The sequence below is a fragment of the Cryptomeria japonica genome, chromosome 8 (genome assembly GCF_030272615.1).
Source record: "Cryptomeria japonica chromosome 8, Sugi_1.0, whole genome shotgun sequence".
In the NCBI taxonomy this organism is placed as follows: domain Eukaryota; kingdom Viridiplantae; phylum Streptophyta; class Pinopsida; order Cupressales; family Cupressaceae; genus Cryptomeria; species Cryptomeria japonica.
The window spans coordinates 396,998,612-397,012,899 of record NC_081412.1 but is presented as its reverse complement, the minus strand read 5'-3'; the positions used below and the strand labels follow the sequence as shown (position 1 = coordinate 397,012,899).

The 14,288-nt window shown below is 35.9% G+C and overlaps 1 protein-coding gene across 3 annotated transcripts in view; it reads right to left on the bottom strand.

Moving 5' to 3' along the window:
• Positions 1 to 14,288, bottom strand: part of LOC131079440 (probable LRR receptor-like serine/threonine-protein kinase At1g63430) — a 171,365-nt gene that overhangs the window by 84,022 nt on the left and 73,055 nt on the right. For all 3 annotated transcript variants that reach the window (XM_058017392.2, XM_058017394.2, XM_058017393.2), the window contains exons 3-5: positions 6,775 to 6,846; positions 6,470 to 6,613; positions 6,174 to 6,326 (exon numbers count right to left, since the gene is read on the bottom strand). In XM_058017392.2, coding sequence (XP_057873375.1) covers positions 6,174 to 6,326; positions 6,470 to 6,613; positions 6,775 to 6,846 — 369 coding nt within the window. The remainder of the gene's footprint in view (positions 1 to 6,173; positions 6,327 to 6,469; positions 6,614 to 6,774; positions 6,847 to 14,288) is intronic.

The window sequence follows — 14,288 nt, the reverse complement described above, 5'->3', positions numbered from 1 at the left end:
AAACCCTAATTAGGGTTTCATTGTAAAATCTTGGCCATTTATAGAGATTCAATCTTGGCCATTCATTGTAAATGAGCTCTCTATAAAAGGCTCAAATCTCTCATTTGTAAAGGTTAATAGCTATTAGTGGATAGTTAGTAGCAAAGAAATAGGAGAAGAATAGAATAGCAATTAGAGTAGAGTAGGAGGAGAAGGCAGAAATTGTTGCCTAAGTTGTAAATGAACTCCATTTTCATTGAAGTTATGGTGAAGTGTGTTGTTTCTTTACAATGTGCATGGTTTCTTGTTGGATCTTCATGTTAGATGATAAATAAATTAGATTGAATGGAAAAATTTGTTGAATGTATTCATGTGGAATCCGCCTAGTCCATACCACTAGCCTCTTACTGATTGTAAGCGTGCCTTGTGTGGTCAACTGGAACGATATGAGCTTAACTTCGAATCGTTCTACATTCATTGCTTATGCATTAACTTGAATGGTGATCGATGTTTGATGGTATTGATTCAAATATCTTTGAAATATCCTTAGAATATTGCACTGAGCTTGTGTCAAATTGTTCAAGTTGATGGTGAGACCTCGCTCAGTAGGATTCCATCTAATCATTCACTCATCTTCCTACATTCTTAGGATTAGAATAGACTCTCTCAACCCCTCATCTTTTGCCATTTTTTCAAACTCTAGCTAGTTTAGGATCAAAGAGCATCACCATACTGCAACATCAGATGATTTAAGTTCCAACAAATCAAGCATTCAGGCATTCGCATGTAAGTCCCCTTGTGATTCCAGCATAATCACATCAACCAATGAACTTATCCACATGTAGTTACCCTAAATTCATGAACCTTAGAGTCTTCTCAAGTGATCCTTAAGCTAATCTTCAGCATTTGAAAGATTTTATTCAAGAGAGGATAAGATACTTAAGGTATTTTATTTTGTGTTCGCATAAGCATAAAAAACACATCAACAAGTCCGAGCTTTGTCGTCTTTTGCCCTATTCGCCGTAGAAAAAACTCGGCATTCTCAAAAGAAATGCACAATTTGGTGTTTAACTCAGGCTCTCACACTAGAATGAATCGACTTTGATTCACATTTCACCCTTAATGATTTTCGGGCTTTCTGAGGAAAACGCACGACCCCTAGCTATTAGTTTCGAACGCCTAAATCTTGATTTCGAGTCTTCATTTTTGTCCTCGATTCTATTTCGGGATTTTTCGTGGAATGTGCGATTTTACATGACCCTTGCAAAACAAAATAGAAAACGCCGAACCTATGCCTTTGCAATTTCAAACAAAAAGCTGAACCTCATCTCTCTATCGGGCAAACCAAAAAAAACGAATGGGAGTCCCCTGAAATAGGGGCGTGTTTGCAAAATGCACAACAGGCAGATTTTAATGTTACCAAAATAGACCTTGACTCCTCCTCACCTAAGGGTGATATTCAAAACTTCTACATCTTATCTTCTAAATCAATGGAAAGATTAGAGAAAGAAAAGTGTGCAAAAGATCAAATGATGCAACAATAACAAACTTTGACTTCATAACTTGGATCCATTGCAGATACTTCATCTCAGCCCCTAGATTTAGTAGTTGCCCCTATTGACCCAATTCTTCAAATGATTTTGATAAAAATGTTATTGAAGGATATGGAAATATCAATCATATAGTAAAGTGATTGAAGGATGGGTAGACCAAATTATATCAAACAGATTGAAATTCATTGAAGAGGCCAAGAAAATGTACGACAAAGTTGATGTCAAAAAGAAGCAAGTTGAAGAAGAATTTAAAATGCCAAAATGAAGAGTTGATGTGGTTTAGAGTTATTGTTAATGTGAGGATCCGGTTAAAACTGAGAGGGGGGGTGAATCAGTGATAACAATAAACTGAAACTTTCACCAATCTGAAAAATACTTCACAAAACAGTTCATAACCAATACCGGTAGTTGATCAAACAATCCCCAAAACAGATTTACCAAACTAATACCGGTAGCAACTTAAGTGTTCATCATTAAGAAAATATAGTAAAGACATCAAATGAATAATCCATCCACAACATGAACACAAAGATTTTTCACATGGAAACCCAAATGGGAAAAACCATGGTGGGAATTGGTACCCACAAAATATTTGCACTCTTTTGGAATGCGCCCTATTAAAGGCCTAGCCCGGTTAGGAGCTTTACAATAATGCCCGGTTAAGAGAAGACCCTGTTAGGAGTCACCCGGTGAAGGGATTTCAACCTCAGCTCTGTTAGGAGCTCTACCTTGTTAGGAGTAACCTCGCTAGAGGATTTAAACCCAAGTTAATGAGCCACCCGGTGAAGGGATTTACAAGAACAGGCCTGTTAGGACCTACCCGGTTAAGGGATTTTGATACTTCTGCAACTGTTAGGAAACAATAGATAAATGATCTGATCAATGCACTCTTTGCTTGCTAGTACAGATCCATTTAAGCTCCAATCTAGTTCGGCACACACACTTCTTCGATCATCGACACACTAAACCTTCTAAAACTTGACCTAAATAGACTTTACAATTAGGTCGGTTACATAACTCTAACTTACAATGAATCTACATCATAGATCATATCAAATCATTACAAATCATTACAATTCATCATACAGATCATTACAACAAATTTCAAGACAATTACAGCCGTTGAATGATCATAACACATCACCGCACATCGATTTGATAAGCTGTCAAACCCTTATCACATTTTGCTAAGCACTTCGTTGTTTCCCAAGAAATTTGCTCCATGTACGCGCTTAAATGCAATCTTATCATCACACACGGTTTTTGACACGTCACCACTAACTTATGAACATGATAAGATTCACCGCCAAACCATAAAACATGACCGGTCAAAGATCTTGTTACCGGTTCTCAAACCCTTCACTGAATAAACAACAATCAATTATAAACATGACTTCCGGTTCTCCAAACATGATGCAGTTCAAGTCATAGACTCAGTATAATGTCATAAGCATACATTCCAAACCGCAACGCCTAACTCAACATGGATCTCTACCGCAATCATCTCCTTTATTGTTCCTGCTTACCGGTTCACTGTCAACTTAGCAAACATTCCATGACCAGTTAGGCTTAGATAACTTAGATGATATACCAAACATAAACAAACATGGTTTCCATCAATGACAACACAAATAACTGATCATCAAGCATCATATCATAATTATATCATCACCAACAGTCCTTTACCGGTACATCATCATCTCTATTAGTTATGCCAATATGCCAATAGTTATAAGATCTTAAAGAAATGGCTGAAACCAATGTTAATATATTGATTGTTAAGCAAGTGGTCTTAAAGGCAAAGAGAATCAATCCAATTTATGGTTCTTAAGTGTCGAGTGGAAACTATTGGCGATTAAACAAACCGTTTTAGATCAAAGTAAAATCCTAAAGAATTGTGAGCAGGTGAACAAAGAAGTTCAAGCCAATTTCTTATCCATTAACTCTAATATCTGAATAAAGGATGAAACTCAACCTATTAATGTTCATGCTATCAAAATATATTTCAAATACACGATTGATAAAGAATTATTGAATAAGAAAAATTTTAGCATGGAAAATATGAAGAAACTCAGTGCTATTTGCAATGTGAGTAATTGCAATGTGAGTTCTAGTGTTGGTTTGTAGAAATTTCTACCAGTAGTTTAACTAAAGGTTGTTTGAGTTCAAATTTAAAATAAGTGGATAGAATTTTGAAATAAAGCTTCAATTGCATGCAAGCAATCTAATCTTAGAGTAGAAGCCATAGTTAGCTCATAATTTTCTCATGCAACACATAATAAAAGATTATAAAGGAATGCTCTTCCCACTTGCTTGGGGTTCTCCCTTGTTGCTTTAGACTTTAGTATTCATTCAATAGAATTTACTATACATTTTTTGCTTCTAAATTATTGTTAAAGAGTTTTGTCTTATATGTTGTTTGTGATTTTATGAATTAAATCTCACTTAAAAATTAGTTAAGTTGGTAGTTGTAGCTTTCAATGCAATTACTTTGTTTAGCTTTTAATTTTCTTTGTATATGTTGATGAGATAAATTTAAGCCAGAATTCCTATATGTCATTCCCCTCTTCTAATTTACCAAGTCCAATGTATTGTTTAAATATATTCGATCCTTATGTATACATGCATTGCTCAGTGTCTACATTTAGCTGAACAATGTAACCATGTAATAACCGAAGGGTTTTCTTTCAATCAAGAAGAACATTTTTTTTCACTCAGTGTTGAAGAGTGTGCAGCCTTTTGCCCTAGGTGAATCCAAAATTATACACCTTTAGTTTTATTTACAATAAGCATGAACCACCCTATAAAATATTGTACAGACTGTAAATAGCAAGTACATATTGTGCAAATTAGGTTAGTTCTTATTTATAGGGAACTTCACCGTCTAATTTGAAGAGAGGTTCTATTGCACATCCATTTCAGTATGTGTCACATGGAAAGGGATCAAGATAAAATGCTAACAATATTGAATACAAAATTAACAAGAGTTTTAGTAAGGGCTTTCTGTACAATATAATTGGTATTGAATAGATGGTGGAGTAGAATTCATATCTATTACTATTCTACTTAGGCTTTTTCAGGGTAAGTTACATGAAAATGTCAAACCAAAATGATTTTAGTCATTTCTTAATATGATTTCTGAAAGCAAAATATTTTGACAGATTGTATTATATTATATTCCATAGGCAAGAAGGATAAGATCATTTAAGTTCATAATGAAAGCCTTTTTTGTTTCAATTGACAATTTAAAATGCTCTCAGGGAACAAGGAGTTTAATCCTTATCAAAATAATATTGAATAACACACCTCAATCAAAAGCTACTTGAAAGAAAACAACTCTTTAGATGTTAAGACTTGCGCTTTGAGATCATGAGATTTGAGATTGATACATATTGGAGAGGACTTGGATAGCTTGAAGTAATAAGTTTTTAAGAGAAAATCAATATTAATATGGCCTGCCATATGCACTAAAAAAAAATTCTACTACCCTCCTAGAAGATTACCACTCTATCGATGCACCTATGGTATACAGATCACAAAGTATGGGCTGAATTGATCATCTTGTCATAGATGCTAGTGGATAGATGTATATTTGATACAAGGTTTTTGGTATTTGGATACAAACACAAATGTGTTTATCAAATGCCCAATAGATCAACTTAAGACAACCAGCAAAAGTAATTACTGATACACTAAAATGTCATTTCATAAGTGAGCAATTTTGAATTTCAGTTGTAAAGAAGAATGGATAAGGTTGTGCAACTCCCCAGACCATAAAGGATACTTGTTTCTTCATTATTCAGTCATTAAAAAACACTCTTCTTGTTTCATTCCCTTGAAAAGAAGATTATGTTTATGAATGGTTATACAAGAACCAAAATAAAAAAGACTCCTTTCATGAGTTACACAGAATAACCACAACACAACAATCACACATGCCTATCCTACAGAAGGGTAATTGAGAGTCACTCAAGGGACCACTTGTTTCCTGTTACAATAACTCTTCTTTATACAGCATTCTCATAAAGGCTACATATTTATGGTATTCATGAGAAAGAGCAAAACTATGATTTGTGGTAGTCCCATATAGTGTCATCCCTTATTTGTGGGTTTTACAATATTATATTGTTATAGCATTCATGATATGTGGTTTCTTTCTTTTATAGATGCTTTAGATTGTAAGTGAGATACTTGACAATCCCCATCACATCCAAGAAAAATCATATTTCCATTAAGAATAAATAGAGGTAGACTTCGAAGAAACAAGCAGCATGATATTAGATTAGCTAATAAGGACCTTACGAGTAAAGCTTCTTGCACGAAGAATCCCATATCAAATCCACCATTACCTATGGATAGTATCTCCAGTGGCCAACAGTGATGATTTTCTCATTCACAATTATCTCCCATTTATGGAGTCAATCGTGCACATGTAGTAAAGATGTATCAAAATGTGGATTGTAAGAGGTTGAAAGTAACTGGATTGCACTACTACATGAGTGATGCAGGTTCTTGCATAAAAAGGAGACTTGTTAACAAATTTTTAGTCATTTTTGACATTATTCTTTTTCTCTTCATATTCATCCTAATTCATTTCAACTACAATAAGTTTAATCTTAAAATCAAAAACTATGTACTTACAATCCTTGGGGATTTGGATTAATATTCATCGACTCATTATCACCAAGAATGGTTCCTTGGAACCTGTTTCTGTGCAGATGCAACTCTTGAAGTTTCTCCAATTTGCCAAGTTCTGGGGGAATACTGCCTACCAAGTCATTTCCCTCCAAAAAACTGCAGAGAGAAATATAAAATTATACCAGTTGATTTTATAAGTAAATGATAAGCATTTCATTTGTTACAGACAGAATTTTATTTGTTAGCAGTAACAAATAATATGATTAATCAATCCAAATAATTAATTGTGAATTTCTTACATCTTTGCAATGTTTGACAAATTTCCAATTTCCTTAGGAATAACACCTGTAAGCTGATTGAGACTCAGATCTAAGTTCTCAAGATTTTTGAGCCCACCAAGTTGTCTTGGTATGGCACCTAAGATACTGTTACTTCGAAGGTTCCTGCATGTCCACCAAAATCTTGAGAATATTCACACACTACCAATTTACTTGAAATTTGCTATGCCAACAATATAAGGGTAATGTGCATGTGCATTACTTGAAAACATAACAGTACAAATATTAAATACACCTCCAGAGCCATTAAGTGAATAGGCACTTACAGTGTTTCAAGATAAGTTAGGAGGCCCAATTCTGGTGCTAGAAATCCTTTAAGTGACAAACCCGGAAGATTTCTGCATAGAGACTTTACAAACTCATTGAAAGAGATTTTAATTTCTTTAAGAAATCAAGGAAAAGGTCATACAAAAAAAATAAAGTTATATTCAAGCATAAACTGTCTTCTCATTTCTCAATCCATTGTTTAACGGTGACCTTTATTATTACTCTCATTTGAAATTGTAATTGGATCTGAAATTCCATTAATATGGAATTCATATACCTTGGCCTAAATTATATTTATTACATCTTTTGACTTTGTCCATTAATAGATACCACAATCATAACATGCATTTTTTGTTTCTAGAAATAAAGTCTTTGCATTTGGATAGTCTAGAATCTAGATACAACATCAATATCATATCCTTTATATAATACAAACAAAATTTTATTCCTTTAAGCAATCTCCTACAAAGGCTTGCAACTATAGTTATACAATATAAAGTTATTCTAAACTATTTCCACCAAAATATATACACATTAATAGCTCAAACTTCAAAATACAGTTGAAGGTCAGTGCGTCATCTTGAAATTCTAGAGCAAAAGAAGGTTACTTCACAATTAAAACTGGCTGTTCTTAGTTTGAGATGATATATGGTATCTAAGTTCTCTTCAAGAGCCGAGAAATCTCCCAGCCTTGCAAGCATTACCCTGGAGAAATCCAACGTTGGAAGACTCCATCACCTTATGGTGGTGCCTCCACATCTCAATCAAAATCAGGAAGAATTTAAGCCAATTCCTTGCATGGGGTTTCCAAGAATATTGTGGGATTGTGGCAGAACTTTTACAATATCCTCACTCTTTCCTACTCTGTAAACACTCCAGAGAACTTACTTCTCTGCTGCACTTGGTTGTGCAAGATTTCCTAAAACTCTAGCTGAAATTACATGAGACAAAGGGCATAGTTATGCTTCTTTCTACATGGGTATCCAAATGACACAGAAGACTTGAGATGCTTTGTTAACTCGATCGTCTTAAGGTAAGATTCCCCATCTCAGGATCTTAAACAATATGCAATGTTTATAATATTTTGTGGATATACAATGTGAAAGTAAAATATATTTTTTAGGAAAATATATGCACTTTTTGTATTTTCTGATTATTGGAATAGCTAAGCAAAAGCTGAAAGTAAATGCCGAGACTAAACACTGGATGAACTTGGTATTACTTGCATAAGAAATTGGGATAAAAACTTATGAAACCCTATGCAGCAGTATGAAATTTCAGAATTAAAGATGACTGGAAACAACATGGAATTATAAAATCAACTCCAATGATATAAAAGCAGCTGAGAGTAAATGTAATCTTGAGTTTATTTTGTTTATGACAGACTGGAATTAAATCAAAATAAACACTCATACAGTAGATTGCATAGATGCAGCAACTGGTTTGATTAATGATGCTCAAATAGGTCTTGAAACCCTCAGAAAATATTGACAATACCAGATCCAGTCATCAGGTTAGTATGACAGCAAAATGTAGTGATAAATAATGGCACTATAACTATTGGGAGATCTCAGATCTGATTACTAATCAATATGATAACCAGTTGACCAATAAGAAATCACTAATAGCAGTTTCACATCCTTATGACAGTATGAAGAAATCAACAAAAATCAAAATAAAGATCAGATTGCACCAATGATGATAGGCTGTGTATTATGACAATTGCAATTTGAATAGTAGTTTGGGTCTGATCACACCCCTGTTGCAGCATATATGAATTGCAATTTAAATAGTACAGTTTGCAGCCAGCATTACTTTATTAATTTGCCCCAAAATTAGGCACAGCAGATGATGAATAATCACCTCATGATGCTGATTGCTGGAAGGTGCAGCAATACATTATATCAAAACTTTGCCAACTTCATCACTTCCACTCAATTTGCTTGCAAATCAAGATTGCAACTAGCTGGTAATCACTCCTGTTGATGTGTCTTTTGTACACGACCAAACACAGAATAAAATACCCAAAGGTATCTTATCCTCTCTTGAATAAAGCTTCCCGAATGCTGAGATATCGCAGAAGGATCAATCGGAGAAACTCCAAGGCTCTGTTATGTAGGTTCTCTACTCGTGGATAAGCACCAGTGGTCCTTGTGTTTGCTGTTTTACAAGGGGCCTTACGTACTTTCTGAGAAAGCTTGTTCTTGCAACTACTTCTCAATGAGGGACTGAATTCTCCTAGTACTAACTAATGTTTCAAAAAAAAGGTAAAAGATAAGAGTTTTAAGGAGGCGATACTAATCCTAGGAATGACTAAATGAGGACTAGTCTTAGCAAAACTCTACCAATTTCAGTATTGCTAAAAGATTACAACTCTACTGGAATTGGTGCGATCTTCTAAGGGGATTCAATGATTTTCAAATCATCAATGGGATAGATACTATCACTAAGATACATATCAATATCTCCAATAATGATTGAACTCTTAAACAATCTTAATATCTCCAGTTGACCACACAAGGCGTGCTTACAATCAGTAAGGAGCTAGTGGTTTGGACTATGAGTTTTACCAAAGATCAAACACAACATTTGTCCTTCAATCTAATTCTAAAACTTAAGTACTATCTCTATTAAGAGTGATTCAAGAAGATAAACAACCATGAAGATAGCCACAAAGATTGCAATAAAACACCATAACTTCAATATTTTATTGATCTCATAGCAAAATAAAACAACAATTGTTTAACTTTCTCTCTTCACTACTTGTTTCTCTGCTGCTAACAATTTTAATCTTATTTCTCTTTTCTTTGACTCTAACTCTCTCTAACTCTTTAAAATGAATTGAGTGAGGGATTATATAGCACTCTCAAATACAATGAATGGCCTGGATCTAAAGAAGATCAACGGCTAAGATTTTGACACCTAAACCCTAATTAGGGTTTGTTACAAAAACAACCCCATTAAGATAAACATTATCAATCCATAGTCAATAGGAATTGGCACAAATAACGAGGAAACATAGCCCAATGGGAATAAAATTGCCACATCATTTTACAACAACTTCTCATCTAGAATTTTGTTCCCTTTTCTATGCTCTTTTCTAGCATATTCAATGAATCTGGACGTAATCCCCTCAATCTCAGCAATGGGAATCTCATGCAGGTTCTTCATTCGTTCTTCCGGGTGAAGGATTTGATCAAAAGTTGCGAGAAGAGTCATCTCCCATCCAGGCTCTAGCTCTTTTGTCTTCTCGATCAGGAACATAGTAGCCTACATCTGATCTAGCTGCTTTTCTGTGACCATGTTCTCCTCTTTGCAAAAAATAAGCTTGATTCTGTCTTCCAATTCCTGGATATCCACATTTGTTTCGATCTCTATCCTTCTGTCAAGGATTGTACATAATATATCAAACACCTTATCCTGAATAGGGTGGATAGTGCCTTCAACTCGGCTGCATCTGTTATTGATGTCTTCGAAAAGAACTTCCTTCATTTGGAGCAACGTTGACCATTGCAGAAGGTTATGGGTTCCTCCTTCCATTATCTTTTCATGTGCTAAAATCTGCCTTGACGTCCTTCTTATCACTTGCAAGACCAGGATGACAATGTCTCTGGTGTGAGTGAATGCATCCACAGTTATCAATAGATTATGAATGATCTCAAGGACTTGGATAGCCCCGTGGACTGTCTTCATCATTCTTGTTGCAAATTCAATGGCTACCTTGTAAGATTCATCAATCCAGGAACTCATGAGGGCCAAGTTCTTCATCCTTTCTGCCTCATTTATTGATTCAAGAGGAAGTGCATGCAAAGGTGATATTGTTGGATCCTGTTGCCTTAATGGTTGATTAAGGTGGCTAAAATAATTCCTCCTAGCACTAACCTCCCTTTCTAGCTTCTTATTCTTCTCCATTTCTTCTTTGAGTTTGTCATTAAGTGCTTTCACTGAATCCGTTGCTTCTTCCATGGCCTGCTCGGAGGTAAGTGGACCAAGATCAAACGTCTCTAGATCATATTCCTTTCCCATAATCTCATCCTCATACTTGTCCACTACGGGTGTGGCTACCTATATCTTCCTGGATCCTACATCATCTCTAATTACCTTTGACATCTTTGTTGCCTTCTTCTTTTCGATCTCTTCTTGGGAATTTCCTATGAGACTTTCCAAGTCGAATACTTGTTCTTCTTCTTCAACCACAACTACCCTCGTCAGTCTTTCCTTCAGCCAATCTGGAATGGAAGACTTTCTTTCCCTTACCTGTATTTCATTAGGCAAAGGTCCATCGTCTCTGAAAGGAGATGTTGCTTCATCATCATTCTTTTCTTCATGATGTTCATTAGCACCAACTTGGAGAGATTGACTTGATGAGTGCTGAGGTGTTCGTCCTTTGCCTTGTTTATCATTTTGCACCATGGATTCCATAGACTCATCAATTTCATACACTATTTGTCTTTGGTCTTCTCCTTGACTTATCTCTTTTTCATGTCTAGAAGACGTACTTGGTGGACGATCAAGATTCACTTTTTGTTTCTTCTTGGAAGGTTCTCTCTTCTCAGGTCCTTTTCTCTTCGACCCTTTGGAATGAGAAGTGTTCTCACTCACACTTGCTTATCCTTTTGTTCTTGTTTCTAGGGTGAATGTCATGGCTATATTCTGCTCCTTCAATTTTTGATGTTGTACATCCACCCATCTGCGAGTGCAATTCAAAACAGAATCCATCAAGGCTCTTACGTCTGCAACTTCTTGCTCATTCCAATCTATCTTTACTTCTTTATCTTCCTTCTCATAAGACGATTGGAGATATCTACCACTATCCTGGGCTTGATCGGCTACTCTATAAACTTTACATTTCCTGATAAGATCCAAGGGTAACCTAGAATGCATCTTTCTTTTCACCTCTACATCATCCTGGACATTCATCCAGAAGTCTTCCACTTGAAACTCATGTTTGTACTTCTTCCCAACTATCTCTTCCATATGGCCATGTGGATCGAAATTATGTCTGGAGGCAAAGGACGTGAATGAATACAGAGATAATTCCTTTTCTGCATCTTCTGCAGCTTGAGAATTAGGACACACTTCAATTGAATTTCCCAGTAAAATAGGCATGGGAATACCATTTCCATGCTTATGTCTTGATGCTTTAGCATAAGCTGCCAATTGTCTAGTCACTTCCAGTAATATTATTCTGTCTATAGGATATCTTGGCAACATGTAGGGAGGTGAAGGACATCCATGGACCCTGATGTAGGTGAATTTTAGAAATTGGATGAACCATGCACCATGTTTCTTCACGAGCTCTTGTGCCTCAGTAGACAATCAATGGTGAATCCCTCCTTGCAATGTCCGAGTGATATACATTGTGAAGGTGTCATTGACTAGCTTCTAGCCATTCTTTGGCGGATGATGCAGTTGAACATAAGAATCACATGCTCTTATTTCTCTGAGTCCTCTCCCAACAATTCCTCTGTGTGGTAGCCCTGCATACTCAAAACTTCTTACTAAGGAATATATAACATATGAACTCATGTGGAATGACTTAGTAGGGACTAGCCTCCTCAATTGAACGTCTAGATTGTTGCTAATGATTCTAGCCCAATTGAGCATTCCTTTTCCTTGGATGATCACCTGAATAAAGAAGAACATCCACTTGTCGAAGAACAAGGCCTGAGAAGGACCTATAACCCGATTGAGTAGGGTTATCAAGTCCCTGAATTCTTCTTGGAAATCAATTATGTGCGGCGTTTTGGGTATCTTGTTCAGGCGAGGCCTACTCTTGAGTAACCAATTCTTATTGATGAAGTTTAGACAGGTATCAAGGTCATCTTCGCAGATGGACCTAGCTCCTTCCAGGCTCTTGTAGATCATATCTCTCGGCTCCGGTAGATGAAAGGCTTCACTTATAGCTTCTTCTGAAAGATATGCTAAGACAGTTCCATCCTCGGCTACGATCATCCTTGAATGTGAATCATAGTGTCGGGCACATTCAATCATCAGCTCGTGACATCTAACTGCAGGAGGGAAGCCTGCGGCCTTGATTATGCCACTCTCAATTATCTTCTTAGCTATGGGTGATTGGTGTCTCCAATATTGCTCCATTTGGACACGATCCTGGTCTCCAAATCATCGTTCTTTTGATCTTCTTTGATGAGAGCATGTCGGGTAGTGGATCCACTGGCCTTGGGGGTCGTCATTTGATACCTACAAAAAGAGGCTTAAGTTAGGTTTAAGTATAGTACTCAAGATAGGAGATTTGAGACCTTCAAAGAAATGATTAGATTACAATTTGAAAATAGAATGATAAACCCTTAAAATTATGAATTTTCAAATTTATATCACTTATGAATCAAACCAGATTATGGAAGACTTAACTTCAAAAAGGATTGATATAGAAATTTGAATCAGATCTTCAATATGCTCTCAAAAATCTGATTGTACATACCTTCTCCTTGATTTCTAGCCATCAACTTGAAAAGATGGATAAAACAATGAAGACTTCTGCTGGATGAAAGGTCTTTGATCTGCACTTCAGGTTCACCCTTGATGATTTAGCCTTTAATCAACCTTCCTCAATCAGCAATTTGCCTAGACCTGCTGCAATTCGCTCCTCTAATTCTGCTCCTCAAATTCGCATAGGATAGAATGAATGAATGAATGATTAAAGATTTCAAAATACACCTTCCTTTATAGGGCACTTCCACCATTTTGCCAATAGGCCGACTTGCATAAATGCACAAATAAAATAAAATAAAATTCCCTCCAAGCTGGCCGACTTAGCAATAAAGCTAAAAAAAAGATGTTCTTGGGCACCAAAGGATAAATTTTTAAATTTGAAGACATAAAAAACCAATTTACCCATTTTGATAGGTGTCTAATATAGGCGGATTTGCATTATTTATCAAACATAAGACTTAATGAGCGATTTAAGATGAGAAAAAAAATGTGCCTTGAAGAAATTCGCTTGTGGATTCTTTAAAGAGACAAGGTAAACCTAGAAGATGTTAGAGCTTCTTCGAAGTTTGATGAAGGCACACCTAGTCTTCATAGTCAATAGAATGTTCATGGTGTGAGAAAGGCTTAAACTACTCCAAGGAGGCTTGCTTGAACATCTCACCTAGGTCCATTTACTTCATCTTTCAACACCTTCACAATCTTGATTTTTCACTATTCCATGCTCTTGTCATCATGTCCTTGCAACTTGCCTTTGCCTAGTTGAAACAAGGTGGAAAAATAGGCATTTCAAAGGATTTCGCCCTGGACCCTTTGGAAGGGTCAGGAGCGATTTCCATGATTAGGTCTCAATTGCCTTACTCTTTCACTCCGAATTGCTCTTCAAGGTAAGCATATGCTAGTTTTAGCTCTTTAAAAGCCTAGGGATTCATTTTTTAACTTCCATCATGGGTGAATTAGGTGATCATGAGAATTTCGCTCTGGACCCTTTGGAAGGGTCAAGAGCGAAATTCATCTCTTAGCTCAAATTTCATACTTCTTGAACTCAAAAACTTACTCAAAT